The sequence below is a fragment of the Hydra vulgaris genome, chromosome 12 (genome assembly GCF_038396675.1).
Source record: "Hydra vulgaris chromosome 12, alternate assembly HydraT2T_AEP".
Taxonomy (NCBI): domain Eukaryota; kingdom Metazoa; phylum Cnidaria; class Hydrozoa; order Anthoathecata; family Hydridae; genus Hydra; species Hydra vulgaris.
This window is the reverse complement of record NC_088931.1, coordinates 63,306,266-63,331,689: the sequence shown is the minus strand read 5'-3', so window position 1 is coordinate 63,331,689 and position 25,424 is coordinate 63,306,266. Positions and strand designations below refer to the sequence as shown.

Genomic DNA, 25,424 nt, shown 5'->3' with positions numbered 1-25,424 from the left:
AACTTTTATGCACATTAATTTCATTTGAAAGTTACGAGGAAATGCTGTAAATTTAACGATTTTGAAGTCAATTAGTGGTCATTCATAAGTCAATATAAAGCTTTTGGTATCGATTTTGGTATTATTTTACTTTTGCCTTAGTTAAAATGCACGTATGAATACCTACTTTGTAAAATATATTTTATATGTTAAAGACAGTTATCAATTAGATTTTTATGTTTAGTTCGTCGAACAAAAAAATGTTAATTAAGTTATAATAATCCATAAGTTCAACGAACTTTAGAAACTCTAAATCGGCTGCAGTTTTTTAATCCATTATTTAAATCTGTGTATTTTTATAAATATAAATATATATATATATATATATATATATATATATATATATATATATATATATATATATATATATATATATATATATATATATATATATATATACGCATTTCTGATGAGTCTTATGATTTTCCAGTAATTTATATATATATATCTATATATATATATATATATATATATATATATATATATATATATATATATATATATAAATATTTAGTTAATAGTAACTGTGGTTTGTTTCGACTTCTTCTAGTAAAATAATAAAACTAAAATGCTGTTTTGTTTTTAAAGTCACATTTTTTATTTTTTAGTTGTTACTGATAGACTAATAGTAGTCCACAATGTAACTTAAAGGATTGTAAAGAATAAAAATCTAAAAAATGTTTAAGGTGGTACACCCCCATTCAATAAAAATTTTCTTTAAAATAATCAAAACAAAATTAAAAACACAACCACACGAGTTGAAACAAGTGTGCTGATATTTTTCTAAACATGAAGTCTTGATTTCCCGACATTTGCTTCACTTATTCAATAAAAATTACGCAAAAGGGGGTATAATTTAAAAGAATCTCCATTTCAATAAATCATTAAGTTCTGAAAATTTCACATTCCTGAAAGATGTGAAGAGGTTATGAACCAAAATTATGCATTGAATATGTATTTTAAAGTAATTTTTTATAAAAAGGGCAAGAAAAAAAGGTATTAAATATACTTTGACACCCATATTTATTTGTAATTCTGGTTTATTACCTAAGTTAAACAATAAAAAAAACACTCTGTTAACATATTTTCAACATAATTTCATGTTAACATATAGTCGCAATCTGAAAATATCATGTTTTAAAAGTTGCACATTTGCTAAAAATGACGTTTTAAGAAAAATACAAAAAACAAAGAAAAAGTTGATTACATTGCAAAAAAAAGCATGAGCTCATTAAAATCATTTACTAAACATAAAGCACATAATAAAGAAGAAGCTGAAGTATAAATAATAAAGAAGAAGCTGAAGTATTGTTGTTTAGAAGCTTGAACAAGTTGAAACTTTCTTGTTTAAAAATGCGTTGCTATGGCGTTGCTATGGACCTCAAAATCCTATGATGGCCAAAGTACACACATTTTTTATACTTATTTATTTATTTTATTTTTAAAAAAATCATAAATATGTTCTATGAACTAAAAATAACAATATTTGAAAAATTGATTTTTTGTAAAAAAATTCCAAAATTAATGGGGGTGTACCACCTTAAGCCAAACATTTATCCATTAACGCAATTAGGGTTGAGCTTTTACGGCAAAAATGGTAAGTACACGAAAAACATTAATATACCATACTGTAACTTACACTGTAAGTTACTCTCGAGTTCTTAATAAAAAGGGAGGAGGGCGATTATTCATTTTTGAAAATTTTTTCCACCCACCCCAAGCTTATTAAGACCCTCCCGTTTATTAATTTTTACTTGTTATTAACAACAAAAAAAGAAAGACCAGTGATAATCGGCCGTAAAATTAGAAAATAATTATTTCAGTCACTGATAAAGACAAAAACTTTCAGTGTAAATAAGCATTAAAAATCGCCGACCAAGTAAATCTCTATTTGTCGAAAACGAGCTTTTGTTTTGTTTCTTACTAAAGTATAAAACTTATATCAGCGTATATGCTATTTAATTATTATAAAACAGCTGTTAGAAAATGCGCATTTGACCGCAAGCCATGCTAGAATTAAATAGTTCTATGCGTGTTTTGTAAAAAATATTTATCAGGATTAATAAACTGAAACTTTTATAAAAAATACTTATATTGTAACATAAACCCCTCACCCCCGCCCTTAGTATTAAGGACTCGAGAGTATATTCATAGGGTTTTTATTTTTTCTGTATTTTATTTAAGTTTGATATTAAGTTGTCAACAGTTAAAGCAGTCTTGGTAAAATGGTTAAAGCAGCTCAATGAGAGGGAGGTACAAATTGTAAACCTTAGCTAGGACCATAAAACTTTAGGGGCCCGTAAACCATAAAGTTTTTAAAGTATTTTCATTTCTCTCGAAAAAACTGAAACCACAACTTAAGTTGAGAGTTAACAGAAACAAAAGAGCTAAAGAGTGAAAAATTGGTTGAGTATTTTTTGATGGAACCTTAGATGGTTGCTATGGTAGCTTGCTTGAGCAGCAATCACAGTAGTATTTGTAAAAAAGAAAAAAAAAGTTAAATTACAATGATAAAAAGAAAAAAGTGCATGAAGTTACTTTTTTGTGTGTAGTTATTATGGTGCTACAATAAGTTGTTACGGTATTATCACTGAGCACAGTGGAAAAGAATTTAACAAGAAAGTTCGCGTTTTTTTCTTACCAACGTCGTTTATCTGGTTAAAGTTGGCATCAAATCTCGGAGCTCTTAATTCTTAGCCAGAACTTTAATCACTGCGCCACGGCTGATTAAGCTAATCAAACATAACGATGGAAAAAAAGCTCAAGCTTACTAACTAGAATAGGTATTTTATTAAAACCCCTCCCTTTAGAATCTTATTTAAAATAAAAATAGTATCGTTAGAAAAATCAACCCAAATATGACAATAGCATTCCATACCAGGAAAAAATAAGAGATTATTAAATATTGAGGTAGAGAATTGAATCAAGAGTACAATTGCAAGTACAATAAATGAGACAACGATAGCAGATGCTAATTTTGAAATGATTTGTATATATAGTTTCCTTAAGAGAAAAAAATATAAAGTTGAAGACTCATTGTTGCCATTTATCAATACTATCAAGTTATCAATTCATCTATATCACCACGTATCATTTAAGTCTTATTAGTTCAGACCGTCTTCTGATATAATTTTTATTTATGAATATATATATATATCAATTTTCGAAATGCAATGCAACGTTAAAGAGTTACTAATAGAACAAAAGACCCTATATCCCAATTATAGTTAGTCATTTTTTTGTTTTTTGATTAAACTATGGTAACTCACTAAAGCAATCTTTAAGATTATTTGTTCTAAAAAAAAATTGTGTGCCTATAAAATAGAGGTAAAATGTATAAATATTAATATTTACGATTTTGTTTTTAGTTACTATATATTTTTAACATCTTTTAGGTAATATAATTATCAATAATTAATTTTTTTAATTTCCGTATTTTTGGGTGCACAACAAATTGCAAAATACTTTGGTCGAGTGCAAAAGAGAAAGTATATTTTCAAACCTCAGTGTCAGTTTGAGCATATTCTTTATAGCACTAGGAACAGTACCATTAGCTGAATGAAGATTTAGTAAGCTTAAACTTATTAAATGATATCAGGTCTACCATGATTCAGAACATGAACGGCCTGAACATGCTAGTAAGGCTAAGTATAGAGTCTGGAAATGCAAAACATATAGGCAAAAAATATTGCAAAAGTTATCCGTTGTTTTGCGAAAAAAAAGTTACACAGTGCAACCTTGTTTTAATAATACTGGTCTTATTAATAAGTTTCTTACATTTATACCTCCTCTGTAGACTCCTCTGAATTATAAGTTTTACTGTTTTTAAAGCATTTTATTTTAATTTATATGATAACATTTTAGTTTAGCTGATAAAATATAAATATTTATATGTGTTTAATCAGTGTTGATAAACGGCGTAAAACTTCTCGCCTCTACTTTTTTTCCGCAGCAATTAGCGGCAAAATTTTGCCTACCAATGAATTTTTTTAGCGGCAAAATGTTCTGTCTTCCGCCTTTCTATTGGCGGCCGCAGCTAGAGTTTTTTTTGGATGCAAAATGTTTTAGAGACTGCCGCCAATACAGAGGCGAAAGCCGTTGGTGACCGCCTCTTAAAGAAATCTTAGTGGCAAAATGATTTGGCCTGAAGTAATAAAAAACATTTTCATGTTAGTTTTTAAGTTGACGAGCAATTTAATTACTAGTATTACAAATTTATATATTAGAGATCGTCCATAAATTTCGCAACGCTAAGTATATTTAAACCAATGATATATTACATAAACTAGATGTCTAACTTGCAGGATATTATTAGACAAAAAATGAAGCCACTTTTTTTTGTTTATAACAATAGTCCGCCATAAAAAGGGCAAAACCTGATTGCGAAGTGTGGAATAAAAGTTAAAGATGCAAGTTAAAAGCTCCCAATAAATTAAAGATATTTCAAAAACAAATTTTAATAATTATAAAAATACTTATAAAAGTTTTTTTATGAGCCTATGTTTATTAAAAAGTATTTTAATATATAAAAATGCTTGTCGTTTTACTTTTCTATTCAGGTCTTTAATCCCTTTTTAATCGAAAATAAATTAAGGAATCATAAATTATTATTTACATAAAAAATTATTACAAGTATTCTAGTTTCCGCTTAACACTAATGCATAAATAGTATTTAAATTTAAAATATATTTACTTCATTTGAGAAAGGAAAAGGAAAAATATTTGTTTACAAATTTAATCCGCCATTTGTAAAAAGGGCAAAAACACTTTTCGGATCGAAGTTAGACATCTAGTTCATAAAATGTATCATTGATTTAAACAAAACATAAGTAGGAAATCTTGAGCTCTTTTACGCAGTGATTTTCATTTAAATTAATTGGCATTTTGGATTTTTTATTTAAAGTAAGGCTTTGCAATGGAAAACTTTTGATCTTTATGTTTTGTTTATTAGTGAAATTCAGCATTGCGCAATTTATTGACCTTATAAATCCTTAACTCTCCCTTTTTTTGTTTTGCTGTTGTTGTTTTTTAACCTAATAACAATAACACAACTTTTTATTCTTCTGTTATATTTATAACTTTTAAATAATACAAAAAATATTGCTCCCAATAAAAATATAATTTATATCAACATAAAAATCTAAAAAATTTAAATTATTAATTTTAAAAATTCACAATGCCTAAAAATTAAAAAAAAAATCATAATTACCTAAAAAAAAAAAAAAAAGTATTCTTTAAAAAAGCTATATATAATTCTTTGGACTCCATCTATCCAAAATTGTGCAATAATTTTAAAATCACCTAAGGTCTTTTTTTAAAAAGTTTATATAGTTCCTTAGATTCCATCAATCCAATAAATCGTGCAATAATTTTAAGTGTCTAAAATGTTTAAAAAAAAAATTTCAAATCCATAAATTAAAAAAAACCAACAAAAAAAAAATAAATTCATTTATTTTCTTCTATCAGTCCATGAAGGCAACTGAGGATAGCATGCACCGATTCTTTTTCCAATTTTGTGAGACTTAATAATAACTGGTTCTTTTCCTAATGTTATTTTATATGAATCATAGCCAAGAAGATGACATACAGTGTAAAGAGCTATCTCGAATTCAGGCGATACACCAATAAGTGTTGAACCAAGTGGTTTGGTATCACCTTTCCAACTGAATTGGATGGACAAAATATGTGGGTTCTAAATAAATAAAGAAATTATTATTTACATCAAAACAATAATATTTTGACAAGGGATTCAGAGTCCTGAAGCTTTTGCCACCATTATACATAAAAACTCCGGGTTCAAAAATCAATTGTTCCTCTAACATAAAAGCAATTTTAGGTTAGAGAAACAATCAATTTTTTTTCCCCAAAAATTTAATTTTACTGCTCTGGTGAAGTTCAAATTTACAAGAACTGTAAATAAATGTTGCTACTCTTATGGTTACCTAAATAGATTTTGTGCTAATTTAACATGCTTTGTAAAAAATATGTTATACTGAAGTATAACATATATGTATATATATGATTCATAATGATTAAGAATCATTAGTCTTTTTTTTTAAATAAATTCGTGTACAAAATGTCACTGACCAGAAATCTTAGCATGCCATGTTATGTATGTGTGTTTATATATATATAACATATATGCATATAAGTATAACAAGCTTTATCACAGTTTTACCAAATTAATAAGTTTAAACTGATTTTAAAAACCTTTAAACTGAAATAAAAATGAGCATTTAACTTTTTTTTTTTATCAAAGAAAAAAACTGTTGACTCCATTGCTACTAGGTCATAGTAGAATTAAAGATCTAGACCGGAATACCAGGATGACCATACCTTTGTTTTGGGATCTGGATTCAGATCTATTTTGTTCGGGTAATTGATTTGCTACTCATAAATTCACACTATATAAAAAAAAAATCAGCAAGAATTAAATGCCATAAAAAAGTTCACATGCAGCACCTCTTATTGAAAAATTGTGGAATTAATTGAAATTAAGAGAAAGTAACATACTTTAAAATTAGTCAAAGACATCACTAAACCTAAATGACATCCCTCTATGATAGCAGTGCTCATAAAAACTGACAAAAAACTTAAATTAATAATTACTGCTACCAACCACGGTAAAAAAAGATTTTGTTACATGGGAGCAAAAGTATATAAGGAAACAGTAGATATAATGTAGATATTCAAAAATAAATGGTAAATTAAAGAAAAACGCAAAGAAATCTGGTAAATAGAAGAAAGTAATCATTTAATACATTGCTTGTAGGTACATTTTGCAGCGCCTTCGCAAGGATAAATAAAATGGTTTATTTGAAATTTAAATTGATATTTTTAAACACTAAAATATAGATGAAATACAGAAAAAACAAACCTCAAGTAAAACAAAGCGCTCAAGTAACAACCCTCAGAAAAAGTACAAGTATGTGCCCCTTGCTTAAGCATCAACTGTTAGAAAACGTACTAGTACATATCCCGCATGCAATGTGTTAATACTAATAAAAAACAAAAAATTAAAAGGAAAATAAATATATAAAAAAAAGACTTGATTGAGCAGTGAAAGAAGAATTGGTATTTAAGAGATTAATTAAACAAAAAAGTAAATTAAAAAAAACTGTAATTTCAAAGAAACTTTGAATCCAAAGTCAATTCAAAAAGGTTGCAGTTAAAGACACAGGTATCTAGCTATCATTAAAGTAAAAGAAGAAGTGCACACATTGAATTACTTTTTATGCTGATGAATTTGTGTACCATTATGGTAAAATGATTTTTTTAACTGTTACATTTTGCAGCATTATACAATTTAAAAGCATTTTTTTTAAACAATTTTAATATGGATTTTTATGAACTTATAACCACTACCCAAGTTTGGGAGTATCTCTTAAAATGCAAAGTAAACGAAACTGCTAAATGCAAAACCTGTAACGTTATTATACTAACCAAAGGAGTCTGCACAATTGTGATGAAAATGCATTTAAAGATAAGACATTAAATAAAAATGCTATCATTACATTTTAAAAAACATTTTATATATACATTTAAATTAAAATATGTTGCTATATGATCAGTAATGTGCACACAAATAAAAGCAATTTATAATCTGGGACTGTGTCTTTAGGATGTCAACTAAAAAATCTGTTGAGATAATAATAGAATGGTTAATTGAACTTAAACTGGAATTTAATAATGATATTGTTATTATAACTACAGATGGCGCACCAATTATGGTTGAATTGGGAGGTTTAATCAAAATGCAATCATCTGCTATGCCCATGCAATCCATTTAGCAGTATGTAATATACTTTATGTAAATACAACTGAGATTTTAGACCAAAACCATAATATTGATAATAGTAATAATGGTAGTGAGGATGGCAGTGAAGAGTCTAATTAAGGTGAACAGCTTGGCTCTATTGAGTTTAAAAATAGTTCTGAAGAACCTGTTATTACAAAAGATAATTTTTCTAAAGAATAACCTGTTAATAATAATGAAATATTGCAAAAGCATATAAAATAAGAATTTGAATATAAACCTAAACTATTTGTATATTTGTAACTACAGATTTTGGATTTTGAAATCATAGGGTAAACTACTTACACTTGTAATTCTTATATCTAACAAGTTTAATTTTTTCTTTTTGTTTTCTGTTCCTGATATGTATTAATTAGTAGAATCTTGTTGATTTAATAATTCAAGTAACTTGTTGTGTTTTTCTAAAGAATAAAATATTGCAAGGCAGTCATTTACATATCTTATATACAATTTTGGTGTATAAAAGTTCATTCCTTCAATCTTTTAAGTTTTTGTTTACAAGTATTGTAAAAATGCCTCTGCAACAATAACCGTAAAAGAAAATCTAATATTGTCGATAATATTGATCCAAACCCAATAGGTATAGAACTCGGTGTAATTGTGATTGCATTTTCACATAAAAAACAGCATCGACTTTTATTATTATTGAATATGTTGACAATCAAAAATCAAAAATTGATTTCAATATGGAATGGAGGGGTACAAAGCTATTACACAATGTAAGACTTGAATTTCAATAGGGCAAATAATCCAAGAGTTTGCTTTATTGACAAATAAAAAAGAGTTTAGTAAACTTGTTTTGTTGTTAGAGTTGGTTGTATTATTTTAACAAGACATTATGAAGAACCATATAGTGGAGTACCAATGGTGGAGACCACTGGTCTTATTGGATCATTTTAAACTGCTTTAGGAGCTTTTAATGCCTGATGATGTAAAATAAAGCTATAATAACGGCTGTCTAAACTAATTAGACTATTACAAAATATTACAAAAATAAAACGCTGTGTTTAATGACTTCATACCTTACTGAAACTAAAGTTCAACATATCATTGAAACAATTAACTTCCCAGGGCTCAAATTAACGCAAAAAAAATGTAATCATGAAAATTTTTTATATATATTTTTTGAAAACCTACTCCCCCTCTGCCTGCCACTTTGCGGTAAAGGAGTTGTGTTAGTATAAAATTGAACATCTTTTGTACATTAGCTTGTGATTATTATTTTTTAACATAATATTTCTCATAACTAAATAATGTCTAATAATATTCTCGTTTTACGGGATTCAAAATAGTTACTGTTATAACTTACGGTTATTGTTATTTATGTTAATTAATTATTTAAGCTATTCAATTAATTTAAGTTACTGCTATAATATTTAGTTGCAGTTATATGGTAATGTGGACGTAACATGTTTTATACTTTTCAATATTACTCTTAGTAACTGTTTTTACTTAACATGATATATAAAAAAGTAAAAATGTAAATATTGCAATATTAAACCACTTTAATTAGTTATAAAAAATATATAATACCCGTGCTGATGATCAAACACATTTTATTTTTAAAAGCGTATTAAATTGTTATTGTAAAAAGCTATATAAAACAACAATAAAACAATACTGTGAAGTTGTTTTGTCGCTATAAAAAATTTGTGTTAATGTAAAACAATTTCGCTATGTTTTTTTATTGCTGTTTTATACATTTTATAACATTAAAAACCTAAAACTTTTTAGGTTTTTAATGTTATAAAATTTTTTAATGTTACTTTGTTTTGTTTTAAACTTTGTTTAAAATAAAACAAAGTAAATAAAATTATTCTAATTTAAAAATGATGAAAACATTATCATCATAAAACTTTCAACTTAAAAATTTTGCAAAAACATGCGTTATCCATAGACCAAGCAAAAAAGATCAAATCAAAAAAACAAGTAAACTCTAAAAAATACTAATACCATGTTCTTTTCATTTATTGCTTCTTGATCTAGTGCACTTAAGGGTTTTTAAGTTGATATTTTCATTAACTTTGTTCGTTCAAATTGTTTTGCAATTAAATAAAGTGAGAGAAAAAAAGTCATATTATATTTCCATAAGTCTGAGTATATATAGATATAGCTTAAATTTTTCGTAAAATACTTTTTGAACAGAATTAAAATAACAAATTTTTTAATTTTAAATTTTTTATAATTTGGTTTTTATTTCAACTGTTTAATGTTTGCAAAAGAATGTTTCTACTTTTAAAACTATATTCAAGAAACAAAAAATAACGACACTTTTTTCAAGAAACAAAAAATGTTTAACTATTAAAAATGTTTACAATTCAAACAAACACTTTTTCTTCACTTGCACTATCTTCTAAAACTGATATTTTTAATGTACCTAGATTTATGTTTGATTTTGAGGAATGATTTTTGCAATGCCACTAGGTATTACGAACTTCACTGCAGTTTCCATTCAATTAAATTTATAATCATTGTAAGCAAGTACTAAAAACTCACAAAATTCTTTTAAATTTTTCAAAATTTTTTCAAAATTTCCAATTTAAGATTATCTGAATAAGAGATTTTAAGAAGACTAAAATTCTTTTGTTCAAATCAGTGATGCTAATTCGGTGTCCAGAGTCCAGAAATCCCTGTTTTTACATTGAGTCCTGAGTCCAGCCCGTCATAAAAATTGTTGGTACGCTGGGACTTTGGGCATTTTTTAATTTTATATCAGCATTTAAATGTTTCATAACAAACCATTATTAACTTTTAAAACTTTATTATTTTAAAATTTTAAGTCAACAACTATGTAACTTTAAACCAGTAAAAGCACGTATTGAATTACGCTGCATATGGCAAGCCCTCTGGCATATAAGTTATTCAAAAATATGCAGTGTATTTATGGCATACATTGCCTATAGCATACATTGCTTTTAAAGAATATAAGAGGCGAATTACAGCATATGCAGTGTACAAAACCTTTGGTGTACACTGATAGCTAGATGCCAAATTATACAAAGGCACAAATATTTAAACAATCAAACCTGCATTGATGTTAAAGTGAAAGTGTTTTACTAAGCCATTTTTCTAATAAATTTTGTTTAAACTAATAGATATGGTTTTACTGATATGAAAGTATGAAAGTCATATTTTAAAATATATATGTTGTTAACTTACCTATTAAGCTTTTTTAAACACAGTATCATTTTACAAATATAGCAATTGATATCTATTAAATCTGTCTGAGCACATCGTTAAAATAAAGTTTGTAATAGTTTTTGAGTTGCTGCAATTTATCATTTATGTTAAATAAAAAATGCATTTTGAAATTTTGGTTTAAATACACATTTAATTTATAAGTTATTATAATAACAATTTTAATACCTATTTTTTGTGAGTTAACTAATTATATAAATTTGGGTATCAAATAAGAGAAGACTGCTGTGCAGAGAAACAAGTTGAACACGGTATTCGAATTCGAAACTTGCTTATTAGGTAAGCACTCTACCACTACACCACTACTGCATGTAAATTTGAAGTTAACATACCCGTTATGTAAAGTATATTATAAAAGTATAAAAAAATAATAATTCATCCGGAGTCCAAGGAATCCCTATTTTTTTACCCTGTAGTACCGCAACCCTTAAAAATTGATACAACTTGGCATCCCTGGTTCAAATAGACTTCTTTTTAAAATGAATTCCTAAAAAAAACTTGAGTATTTATAGATAATGTTTACACTTGATATCGCTATAAATAAATGAAAGTATAAAAAGAATGGTATTGCATTTTTCACGCTCTATTCAAAATTCCTTGTTAAAATAATTTTTAGCTTATTATGTGTCAACAACATATAAGGTATAAATAGAAACATTTCTATGGATAACTTTTGTAAGTAAATGTTTTTGAGTATATTAGGTAAATTTAATAGTTTAGTAACTTAACTGTGATGTACTTTACCCATAAAGTAAATCACACTAAATTTAACTTTAAAATAAAAGTAGGACATTATTGGTTTCCACACATAGACTTTAAGTAATTAAAATTCAAAAGCACTTTATGTTGAATGAAAATCTCAGTGCAAGAAACTTGCTTATTAGGTAAGCACTCTACCACTACACCACTACTGCATGTAAATTTGAAGTTAACATACCCGTTATGTAAAGTATATTATAAAAGTATAAAAAAATAATAATTCATCCGGAGTCCAAGGAATCCCTATTTTTTTACCCTGTAGTACCGCAACCCTTAAAAATTGATACAACTTGGCATCCCTGGTTCAAATAGACTTCTTTTTAAAATGAATTCCTAAAAAAAACTTGAGTATTTATAGATAATGTTTACACTTGATATCGCTATAAATAAATGAAAGTATAAAAAGAATGGTATTGCATTTTTCACGCTCTATTCAAAATTCCTTGTTAAAATAATTTTTAGCTTATTATGTGTCAACAACATATAAGGTATAAATAGAAACATTTCTATGGATAACTTTTGTAAGTAAATGTTTTTGAGTATATTAGGTAAATTTAATAGTTTAGTAACTTAACTGTGATGTACTTTACCCATAAAGTAAATCACACTAAATTTAACTTTAAAATAAAAGTAGGACATTATTGGTTTCCACACATAGACTTTAAGTAATTAAAATTCAAAAGCACTTTATGTTGAATGAAAATCTCAGTGCAAGAGAGTATATGATGATACTTCTATTTAAAAGTTGAATTTAGCGCAACATACTTTATGATTAAAATCTTTGAAAAAAACATTCTACATTTTTTAGAATGTTCCCCCTCCCCTAATGAAAAAAAATAAAATAAAAAAATAAAATAAAAATCGCAAAAATATTTTTGTAGAAAAAACTAATTGCAGCGAACGAAAAGTAATTGCAATTTACAATCACAATCGCAATACGCTTAATTCGAGCCCTGCTTCTAAACATATTTAAATCAAAATAATCAAAGTAATACATTATTTAGGTATAACATGTGTTTCTTCACTATTTCGTAAATTTGGTAGTGATGTTATTTTCATCCTATTTTACAGTATCAATATTTTTTTATATCTATTTTGTAATTATCATAAGTTTTGTATGTATATTGTTTTTATTGTAATTAATACAAAAATCTAACCTTGCTACTAGACATAAAACCTTTGTAATCAACATTTCCAGCTTTTTCTTGAAGATAAAACTGAATCCAGTTATGAAAACCAATAACTTCTTTTTGTCCTCTAGTTTCACCAACAAAGACATGTTCAAACCCTGATGAGTCATTCTCTCTGTAATACATGTTTATTTCAATATTAACAACACACACACACATATATATATGTATACATACATACATATACATATATATATATATATATATATATATATATATATATATATATATATATATATATTATATATATATATATATATATAAATATATATATATAGTTTCTATAGTTGCATTTGGGAGTACGGAAGGAAAAAAATGATTCTTATGCCAACAAACACGTCACTTTTAATTACTTTTGACTTTCATCCAACATTTGTGTGTTGTCAGAAAGTAAAAACCATTAATTTAATTACAAATGAATTGTTTTTTAAAAAAACCGCAAAAACGCAAATTTAATTGACCAGAATGTTTTTAAAAACATTCTGAATGTTTTTAAAACATTCTGAATGTTTTTAAAACATTCTGAATGTTTTTAAAACATTCTGAATGTTTTTAAAACATTCTGAATGTTTTTAAAACATTCTGAATGTTTTTAAAACATTCTGAATGTTTTTAAAACATTCTGAATGTTTAAAAAACATTCTGAATGTTTTTAACAATATAAAGAATGTTTTTATTTCTATTTTTTTTAATAAAATGTTTTTATTTTTATTTTTTTTAATAAAATGTTTTAATTTTTATTTTTTTAACTGTAAATCATAGATGGAGTGTTGCCTCATCGATTATCTTATAGCCTGACTCGCAACAAAGTGCTGCTACATCAACTGACAAATAGCCTGACTCGCAACGGAGTGCTGATATGTCGACTGACAAATAGCCTGACTCGCAACAGAGTGCTGCTACATCGACTGAGGGTTTGGTTGGGGAAGGCAGTCTATCAAGTAATAAAAAAAATTCCGGTATTGCATTTTAATTTTTACATTTTGTCAACAAAATACAGAAAAACTTTCTGACAACCAGTTAGGAGTTATATATATATATATATATATATATATATATATATATATATATATATATATATATATATATATATATATATATATATATATATATATATATATATATATATATATATATATATGTATATATATACACACACACACACACATATATATATATATATAACACTCAGTATTTGGCCAACTCTGTAAATTTCCAGAAAGTCAATTGCCTACAAAAGCAGAAGCCTTTTGTAGGCAATTGACTTTCTGGAAATTTACAGAGTTGAAAAAAAACAACTGTTGAAAAAAAACAAAACTGTCTCACAATCCTTAGAATCTGAAGAACCATCAATCAGAGACGTAAATAAGGTAGCAGCTGATGATTTGGTAAAAATATGGTCAAGGGCAGGGTTGCCAACGATATTATATAAAAGCATTCTAAAAAGCTTAGATAAATTGGTTACTGATATAAAACAATAAAAAGAGAAATTCATCTACATTTAAGTGCCAACTTGGTTCATTCAATAAGGTATTTGACATTTGTCCTTGCAAATATGTTAACCGTGGTATCAGGGACCGGTCAAACTGCCATTGTTCTATGAAAGTTCCTTTTAAGGAATGGGAGTTTTGGCTTGATTTTAAGGAATAGGAGTTTTGGCCAGATTGACAAAGAAGAAACAGAACGACTCCAAAAAATTTTTAAAGAACGGGAAATTAACTTTGGAAAAAAGAACGCAGAAACATGCCAAGCTTCATCATTGACAATAACTCTTTCCTGCAAAAGCAATAAAGAAAGCAGTTGTTGTGATGATAATGAGGAATATGATGAAGCTACTGTTTCAGAAAATCTCATACAGTGGACATGATCCCAAATATCGCAATGTATTTCAGTACAAAGAACTCTGTCAAATTACGGTACGAACGGGGGTTAGCAACCAAGATGCATGCAAAATTGTTAACGCTTGCTTAAAAGATATATCATTCGATTCACCACAATACATATTAGATCCAGCAAAATTAAGAAGACAAAAAAATCTGTGGCGACAAAAAGATGTTGAAGAACATGCAGAACTAACCACAGAAATTATTGAAATTGGTTTTGATTGTCATATAGACAAATCCTTAAGGTTAGTGGAACAAGACGATGGTAAAATTAGCAGGGCCACTTCCATCAAAGAAGATCATTACGTTTTCTGCTCATATCCTAACAGTGTCTACTTTGATCGCATTTGTCCACAAAGTTGTAAAGCAGTTGATGTTGCAAAATAAATTATTTCAGTTTTAAATGACAGAAATTCTTTTGTGACTTGACAAAGTGTTGTTTGTGATGGAACCAATGTAAACAAAGGCTGGAAAAATGGTATCATTCGTTTACTTCAAACTCGTATTGGCAAACCTCTTCAATGGTTTATTTGTTTGCTTCATTTGATTGAACTGCCTCTCAGAGCAATTTTCACTGAACTTGATGGCAGTACATCTGGTCCTACTGTATTCAAAGGCATTCTTGGTGAACAACTATCTTTTGATGTTCATTTTCTACCGATAGTTGACTTCGCCAGTTTAAATGGAGTACTCATTAAAATGTCTGATGAGGTCATTCATGATCTCAATAAAGATCAGAAATACTTACTTAAAGCAGGCAATGCTGTTATCCAAGGATTCCAAAATTTAAATGTAGAAACGTAGAAGTATTTCACAAATACTCCTCCCGGAAATCTCAATCATGCCAGGTGGCTCACATTTGCCAATCGCCTGTTTCAGTAATACATGTTGACCATAAAACTCACAATAAGTCTGATAAAAATTGTTGATTACATCATTAAAGTTTACTGTTTCTTTTGGTTTTTAATCAAGAGAAATAGGAAATGCGTTGAAGGAGCTCGAAATTTTTTCATGATTATGAAATGTATTCGTAGTCTTAATCATCCTGATTATATCTGACAATAGCAATTGTCCAGAAAGTATTACAAAGAAACTGTTATTTTGCTCATCCTGAAAGTGTTTTGTTGTCAGCCACCAAAGATGAGACAGGAAAAAAGCGGTCGATACAGCAAAGAAAATTATTTCATGTGGAAGAGAAGATAATACTGATGGGGTACGTGTTTTCTCTCCAAAAAAAATTTCTCTCAATTTTCATGCTTCCTCATATTTAGAAATGATCGACTGGTCAAATGTTGATATCTCTCCTCCTTCCAAGTGAACAATGAAGATCTCTTAATCAATGTTACAAATGACACTCTTCAAGTTCCTGATATTCCATGCCATTCTTAAAATGTTGAATATTTGGTCAAAGAAGTATCTAGAGTATCCAAGATCGTCAAAACCTATGAAAAACGTCAGGGAATGCTTGTTTCCACTTCAAACTCCAAACTTAAATATCCAAATTCGACCGTAAAAAGGACTTTAAATAAGGATTAGTAAAAAACACTTATCTAACTTTTATCTTCGACTTGAAGTTTCACCATTGCTGGATCATCAGGAAGACTCTTCCTGATGATCCAGCAATAAAAAAACAGAGCAATAATTAATTAGTAAAAAACACTTATCTAACTTTTATCTTCGACTTGAAGTTTCACCATTGCTGGATCATCAGGAAGACTCTTCTTTGATTAATTATTACAAATTACATCTTATGAAGAATTTATTTTTTATAATTAAAAGAAAAACAACTTCTTTTATGGTTATAACTTTATTATTAACTTTTTTGCTTGAATTTATGCTTGAAGCAATATAGCTTTTGCAATGTCTTTATTTATATTTATAAGTTTTATTTTGCAAAAAATAATAGTTTAGAAAAATAATACTTATGTATAAACCCCGATTTTTAAAGTCTGTGTTTGTTTAAATTATTTTCCTTGAAAAGTCTAACATCATAGTAGGCTGTGATCACCATCCTAACATGAATATTTATGAATTTATTGTTTCATATCTAGCTATTCTATTTGAAAAAACTCTCTTTATAATGGGTGATTTTAATATAGATTTCATTAAGCAAACTCAGATAATTTAATCTCAAAGTATTTGAACACCATTGCTTCAATGCAATATTCTTCTTTGAAACTTCAAAAAATTAAATAGTGAAGAATTCAGGAATGATTACTTGATATTCAACTTGGATAAAGTAATCAAAGTTTCTAATGATAATACAAATAAATCATATGAAGATTTCCAATGATAATACAAATAAATCAAAAGAAGATCACTAACTTTAACTCTCTAGACAAGCACACACCGCTAAAACACTAAGTAATCGTGGCTTAACTCGGAGCCTTAAACCATGGATTACTTCAGCAATTTTAACCTCGATAAAAAAACAAAAAACAATATATTAAAGAAGTTCCTTAAAACAAAAAATCTTCATGACAAATTAACTTTTGAAAAAACTTACAATTAGAAATTTACTTATTATAACACTTATTCGAAGAAGCAAAAAGAATCAATTTTCTAACTACTTTACTACCAATAGCAATAGTTTGAGAGCAACGTGGAAGGGTATTATAACTCTTTTGAATATACGTTCGGATGATATCTCATATCCATCTTGAATATCTTCAAACAACACCATTATAAATTGTCCAGTTAAAATCTCTTAAATTTTAAACTTCTCTTTTATTTCAATCATTGAAGAACTTCAAAAAAATATTCATTTATCCCATACTGACTTCCATAAGTATTTAAAAACATTAAACTCTTACTCTCTTTTCATTAAACCTATTGAAAAAAATGAAATAATATTTATTGTTTATTTACTTATATAGTTATTCTTTCTCTAAATGATGGCAAGACTTCTGCTCCAACCTTAGCTATTTAACTTTTATTCTAAAACTTCTTGCTAATGATATTTCTTCAGTACTTTCTAAACTATTTAATCTCTCATTCACTACTTGTATATTCCCTAATATTTTAAAAACTGCATCTGTTAAACCAATCCATAAAAAGAACTCAAAACTTGACTGGAATAACTATAGACCAATATCATTATTATCAAATATCAGCAAAATTATTGAAAAACTAATGTATTCTCGTATCTACCGCTTTCTTGATAATTCTAAGTGTCTCTACGGCCGCCAGTTTAGATTTCATTTAAAACGCTCTAATTACCATGCACTATTAGCATTACTGAAATTATTTGTGCTGCGAATGATAGTGGTTCTTTTGCTTGTGGCATCTTTATTGATCTTTAAAAAGCATTACAGTTGACCATGAGATTTTAATTGAAAATTTGTACCACTATGGTATATGGGGTATCGCTAATGATTGGTTTTCATACTATATTAAAAATCGTACTTAGTTTGTCTCAATTAATGACCTTCAATCCACAAGTAAAGTTATTAAGTATGGTGTCCCACAGGGTTCTGTTCTAGGGCATTTACTGTTTTAAATATATATTAACGATCTGTTTCACTCTTTAAATAATTAGATTGTTCATCATTTTGCTGACAACACTAATCTTCTATGCATAAATAAATCACTCGCGCAGCTTTTTAAAAAAGTTAATTCAGATCACCATAGTAATCGTCTTTCTCTAAATATCAATAAAACTGCATTCATTATTTTTCATCCTCCAAGATTGATAGTGATAATGTGAAAATTAGAGTTTAAGGTAAAAGACTTTTTCCATCTAAATATATAAAATACCTTGGGCTATTTCTTGACAAAAACCTATTATAGTACTATCAACTAATTCAATTAATTAAAAAACTCTCACATGCCAATAGTATGTTGTCATTAATACAACACTATGTTCCCCAATATATTTTAACATCAATTTACTATTCCTCACATCTAAGTTATTGTTGCACTGTTTGGGGTCAAAAAGGTAGTTTTCTATTATATCGTATAAACAGTTTACAATGCACTTTCATAAGAATTATGACATTTTCTCCTTTACAATCTAATATTCAAAATAGGTTTTCTGAATTAAAAACTCTTAAATTTCAAGATCTTGTAAAGCTTTACAATTGTCTCTTTGTGTTTGATTTTATTCAAAATAAACTACCAAACTTGTTTAATAATTTTTTTATTAAAACAAGGACACACAAATATTACACTTGAAATACTGAAAATTTTAACTTGCACACTTCCTTTTTCAACACTATCAAATATAGCAAGCTTCTATAAAACATCAATGTATTTCTCACTGGAACCAAATAATACCATTCATATAAAAAAAAAGATTTTAACTAAATACCCTTTTATTACTAACATTTTTCTTCTTAATCGAAACCTTGAAAATTTTTAAATGAATATTAATTTAATCTTTTATTACTATTGCTTTTTTTAAATTACTGTATTTATAAAACTACTACTTTTATTTTATACTATCTTTTTTAACTCTACTACTAATATTACTATTATCATTAGTTTACCATAGTTTTAGAAATCTTATTAATATTATTTATAATGATAGTGATAGTGATTCCATTGCAATGGAATTACAATGCATTGTAGTAATAGTTTTATGGTTATTGTCCTAATTTTTGCTAATGTTATGTTGATTTTAATAATTTCTGTCATAGTTATAAACTTTACCATAATTATTTTTACCATAGTTTTATCATTAGTTATAATTTTTAGTAAAGTTACCATGTTATAGTTACTATTTGTAATATTTTTCTATTCATATTATTATTATTATTATTATTATTATTATTATTATTGTTATTATTATTATTATTATTATTATTATTATTATTATTATTATTATTATTATTATTATTATTGTTATTATATTAATATTGCAATTATCTAATATTATTAGTGCTTTATTTTATTTTATTTTCCTTTTTTTTTTTCCTCTTTATTTTATTTTAAATTCTTACTATGTTTTATAGTTGTTTTTTTTTTTTTTTAGGTCTCACTCCATTGACTTGCTTTTAACTATATGAGTGACACCTAACCTTATTTATGTGAGTTTATAAAATATTATTGTAAATTTTCATATTTTATAGTTAAATAAGTGGATTAATTGAACTATGCTAAAATTCCTTATAAAAATTTTGAAAAAATTATAACTATTTTATTTTATTAAATGCTCATTAAAAAACTTAAGAAGTGTATTTACCTGACTCCACAAACTTATTAATTTAAGAAATAAAAGACTCTTTTTAATAAAAATAGGTTTAAAAAATGAATCCACAAATCAGGACACCATTTTATTCAGATATATAATTGAAAAATAACTGAAAATTTATTTACAAAAAAATTACCTTGACCCTTTTGATCTTTTATAAAGTTGAAACCAAAGATTATAAAAATCATGTTTAAATTTTATTAAATCTTGATCAGCTTTTCCTTTGTATTTCAAAAATTTGTAAGCATGATCCATTACTTTGGTATTAAAAACCAAATCTATGAAAGTCCAATTTTCTTTTTCTTCTTGTGGAGTAACTGTTTCTGCAACACCAGTTGCACTCTCATAATTATCCAAAAGTGCAATAAATGCTGTTCAAAAATGTAAATATGATTATATTTTGAATTATAGAACAAATTACTAGTATCAACCAATAATCATAAAAAACACAAATACACATACTTTTTAAATTGATTTCCTCTCACTGATATATTTGAGGTTAAAAAGAATATCAAAATATTATGTTTAATTTAGATTCATTCTTTTTATTTGAATTTTTAAAGCAAATCAATAAAATTTCATATTTGACATGTTTTATGAGATACATAATATAGATTCATAGGGGAGATTTGGGACACATGATCCTCATAGGGAGCTTTACACCCTTTGCCTTGCTGACTGGTCCAAATTTCTTGTTGTTCTTGTAATTTTTTGAGTGAGATGCGGCAAAGATTTTTCTAACCTTGTTGTTTTTGACAATTATGAATCAATTAATTTTTGTAGAGATAATGGGATTCATGTTTTGACTATTCCACATAATATTTCAAAAACTACAGCATTTGGATCTCATAACATTTGGGTTAATGAAATCATATTTTAACACAGCATGTGATAACTGGACGGTCTCCCATCCTGGGTGTCCACTAACTATATATGATTTAGCTCATAAGCGACAAACAGGGAAAGTTGTATCTATGGCTGCTGCTGTAACCTGCCCTGAAACTAATGCTTAAGAATCCACATCTATTTCTACACCTCTACCAATAACAAATAGTGATGGGGAATTGAGCTCAATAAATATTATGAATATAGAATGTTAACACATAATGCACACAGGAAGTACTAAACTAAGTCCAATCACAAATTATGAGGAATCTAACTCTAATACTACTGAACCATTTCTTCGATATCAGCATTTGTAAGTCCTGCTGTTATAAGATCCTTCTTAAAGGCAAGTCCAAGAAAAGGCATCACAAGAGGAACAAAGGTGGCACCAAAATTTTGAAAGAAACACCAGAAAAACTAGCAACTGAAAACCAGTGGAGAGCAAGACAGCTAACAAAAAAATATTAACAAAGTTTAAGCAAAGTCAATGAAATGTAATTTTAATTTAAAAGATGAACAAAATACATCATCAGAGGATAAGCAAATACTTTCATTGGCTGAGTCAGATTTAAGTCTTTCAAATCAAAGTGATTTCCATCTCAAGTCAGGTGAAGAGACTGAAGTTTAAGATTACATCAGTGATACTATAGTTAAAGGAGACTAAACAAATTTTTAATTTCATTTCACAAAAAAATGTTGTTCAAAGATATGTTGGACAAATAATTAGTGAATCTGAAACAGGATATGACATCAAATTTTCCCCAAAAATTAATGATAAATTTTTTAAGTGACCTATTAATTTCAAAATACAAAAAAAATGACCTGCTCCAAAACTGAAGTCGTCATCAAAGAGAACCATTGAGTTTTCAAATTCACTAAAAGAGTTTAATTTTGAGTAAATGAATACTATAATTAAAAAGATAATACTAGTATGTGTTTATTGCTTTGTTATTTATTTATTCTGTTATTAAAGTTGATTTAAGTTATAAGGGACTTAAATAGAAATTTCATTGTGATAATAAATTATTTAAATGAATCTTATTATATCTCTTTAAATTATATAAAATACTATATTGTTGATTTTATAACATTTTATAATTGTAATAATATCAACTTGATTAAATAAATGTAAGATGAGGGGTGATTATTAGGGTATGGGTTAGAGTTATTATAAATCAACCGTTGATTAAACAAATGTTTAACTTGTTTAACCAATAGCTGATTAAATTAAACTTAATTTGTTTAATTAGCCATTGTAAGACAATAGCGTTTAAGATAATAAAATGCTATTTTATATAATTTTTAGAATGTTATGTCAATTTATTTAAAAAACAAAAAACAAAGTGAATATAGAGACTAGATTTATGTTAAAAAGACTTTTAAACCTTATAGGAGTTGTACTATGTCTCCCATAATTAAAGGACACATGTTCCTCGCTAAATAAGTCAACTATAGGGTGGAGATCATGTCTTCCATACATATGGGGGACTTGATACAATTCTTTTTATTTATTAATTTATTTTTAACTATTTTAAATATATAAATTTTTTATTAATTATATAATGTTTTCATTTTTTACTAACCTTTATATGTAGGTCGTTCAAAAGCCTTTGGGTCAACTTTAGAAAATAGGGGTTTTGCTGCATTATCGGGTCCATCATAAGAAAACTTTGTTTTACCTTGCAAGTCCAATACATAATGTTCATTAGGATTTAAACGGTTTTCATCAAGTTCCCAGAGTTGCTCAGCAAAAGCAGTTAATGCTTTATCCTCAAATGGCTCCCTATAAATAAATAAGTATATTCATTTTGACTCCAACTTTTAGCTAATTTTTATTGGTATTATTAAATTTGTAAGTCTACATTTATCTTAACTTTCATGCAATTTCATTCGTTATTTCTCTATATTGTTAGTCAGTTATTTGCCTTATTAAACTCGGTTTAAAAAAAAAACTTTTGGATAAGCAAATTAAGCTTTCATTTGTGTATCCAAAAGAAATTTTTTATAAAAATTATTTCATTATTAATTTCTTTGATAATTTACAAGAAATCTTAGTTATGGAAATATTGTTTTTATTTTTTATCACACAACCTTAAATCTCAAAATTATGAGTCTTCATTTCTTAACACTTGCTAATTTATATCGTCTTGTGTTCCTAATTTGTATGCATTATTCTTCTTTTTTTTCTTTATAAACTATCATGTTTGTACATGCTGAATCCAGTTACCTGGGTGTTTACATTATAAGTATGAATGTATATCGCACTTTAAGTTTCCCTGATAGACACTCAGTATTCCAAACATATTACGAAGATCCACATACTTTAATTTCTTTTAATTTAACAATAATTATCCAAGTGATCATCATTTTTTCTGAAGATTGCATATGATTTATGTTCACAACTTTTAATCCTCATATTTTATAGCCTAATATCATAACACATACAGAATGTATTAGACATGCTATGATAAGTTTTTCTTTGATTTTCTAAGGTGCAGGAATTTAATTAGGCAAATATAAGTCTTCATTTCATAGTTTATCTCTTTCTCCTTTTTTCACTCACTTTAAAACTACTCCCACTTTATTGTGAGTATTTTTTTAAAATATATAAGCAATCAAGCTTATAAAGCATCTCTTCTACGCATTCCTAAAATCAACAAGATGCTGTTTTTTATATTAGGGTTTTCCTTGAGAAATTTTTTCCTATAAAAAAACCTTATATAAAAGTGTGTATGCATTTACAAAAAAAAGGAACTCATTTTCAATGATTGTCATTTATTATTTATCCCAAATCATTGCTTGGTTCAGTACAGTCAAAAATTTATAAAAAAAACTAAAGCATAAAATCATGAAATAATCTAACTCTTCATCTTACATCTTGGAACTTTATTTCAGAATTTAAAAAATTTTTAAATTCTGCAATTCAGTCTGCCTATTTGTTGGAGATATACTGTTTGTAAAATATAAGGAGTAATTGCATTAATACCTCAATTCATAAATTATCTTATGGACTGAGACAATTCTTGAATAGAGTGGATGTTACTGGTAGTAGATTGAAGTTTTGAAGTGATGTTTTTCTTATTAATGGGGAGAAAGAAAGTTTTTAAATTCAGTTTAAGTTGTTTTCCATAAATTATCCATACTAATTATTTGTTACTATTATTATTATTGCTACTTATATTTATTAATACTGTTCTAATAATTATTATTTTAATTTATTTATTACTGCTATTATTAATATTATTGTCATTAATAATTTTTACTACTAGAATTCAATACTAGTAGTAAAAATTAGTAATAACATTAATATTATTACTAGTTAAAAATAATATATTGTTATTAATACTATTATTATTATTATCTATATTATAGTTAGCTATCATTATTATTATTATATATCATTAGCATTATTTCTATCCTTTTTATGTTTGCTACTCTAATTATTGTTATTATGTTGTGTAATAAAGGTTTTGAATCGTACTTATATTTCTTATAAAAATCCTCGAATGCAACAATTCTTTGAAATATAATTAATTTGATTTGATATTATCATTAACAACTTCTTTAAGGTTCTAACTTTTCTGTTTCAGGATAATTATTAGGTATAGTTAAAACGATAGAATTTCTAGCAATACCCTGCTAACCTCTAACTTGGCACTGTTTAGTGCAGTTTTTTCTAGAATTTAACAGTTTAATAGCAGTTTTTTTTTTTTTAAAAAAAAGGCTTTTTTTTCAAGTTTTTTTCCATGTTTGCCAAACTTATCATCGTATAATTGTACCGATAGCAATTCTGTTTAACTAGAATTTTAAAGTATTTATATATTTAAAATTATGTATTTGTATGATAAAAAATGTTATAAAACCTCACACATGATCTCGATTCATACTTGCTTTATTATCTGAATATGCTATAACTGCTATTATAACAAGAACTAAAGCAATGCCAAGCCCACTTAACCGATAAAACGATTCTTTGCGCGCATAGACAACCTTAGGATTTTTGCCAGACATTGCAAAGAATATAAGACAAAGGATTTAGGAAGTGACGACTTATCTTTGAATGAACGTCTTTTTTATTGGTCAACAAAAAAAAATCTTTTTTATTTATCAACAAAAGTTTTTTTTTTACAAACATAGCGGCGCTTCGAATGACGCACACATGCACAATAATGGTTGGTCGTTAGATCTAGAAAAACTTGAGAAAAAACTTTGGCTTATCAAAGCGCGTTTTGAGAAGTAAAAATAAATCTATTAAAATGCGGATATGATATTAAGATGTTCAACCGTTTAAACATTTTTTAATTTTAACCGATTTATGAGGTTTTCAATTTAAACCGTTTTAACCGTCAAGCACCCGTAACACAGCGTTGACGTCAGAAACAAGAGGTATGTTCCTCTTGATCATGTTCAATGCATGCTCAAAAATGGCCTATTTAAATTACATGGCCTGATTTGTTGCATTT

At 26.8% G+C, this 25,424-nt stretch overlaps 1 protein-coding gene and 1 long non-coding RNA gene across 2 annotated transcripts; one reads left to right on the top strand and one right to left on the bottom strand.

The window, feature by feature from the left end:
• Window position 1: 1 nt before the first annotated feature.
• Window positions 2-20,049, top strand: LOC136088912 (uncharacterized). Its single transcript, XR_010642623.1, has 3 exons — window positions 2-118; window positions 13,765-13,961; window positions 19,858-20,049. It is a non-coding gene; the product is annotated as an uncharacterized LOC136088912 (long non-coding RNA).
• On the bottom strand, window positions 5,092-24,998 carry LOC100198188 (uridylate-specific endoribonuclease B). Its single transcript, XM_065814059.1, has 5 exons — window positions 24,830-24,998; window positions 22,545-22,744; window positions 20,213-20,447; window positions 12,970-13,117; window positions 5,092-5,731 (listed from the first exon to the last, which is right to left on the bottom strand). The coding sequence occupies exons 1-5, from the start codon at window positions 24,970-24,972 to the stop codon at window positions 5,489-5,491; spliced, it is 969 nt and encodes a 322-aa protein (XP_065670131.1). The 5' UTR covers window positions 24,973-24,998; the 3' UTR covers window positions 5,092-5,488.
• Window positions 24,999-25,424: the final 426 nt, after the last annotated feature.

What these genes read in the sequence shown, in the direction of transcription:
- LOC100198188 (XM_065814059.1), bottom strand. Translation starts at nt 24,972, where the DNA reads ATGTCTGGCAAAAATCCTAAGGTTGTCTATGCGCGCAAAGAATCGTTT. An exon ending in TGAACGACCTACATATAAAG is followed by an intron (nt 20,448 to 22,544) that starts GTTAGTAAAAAA and finishes ATTTTTGAACAG; the next exon opens with CATTTATTGCACTTTTGGAT. An exon ending in AAAAGATCAAAAGGGTCAAG is followed by an intron (nt 13,118 to 20,212) that starts GTAATTTTTTTG and finishes CATGTATTACAG; the next exon opens with AGAGAATGACTCATCAGGGT.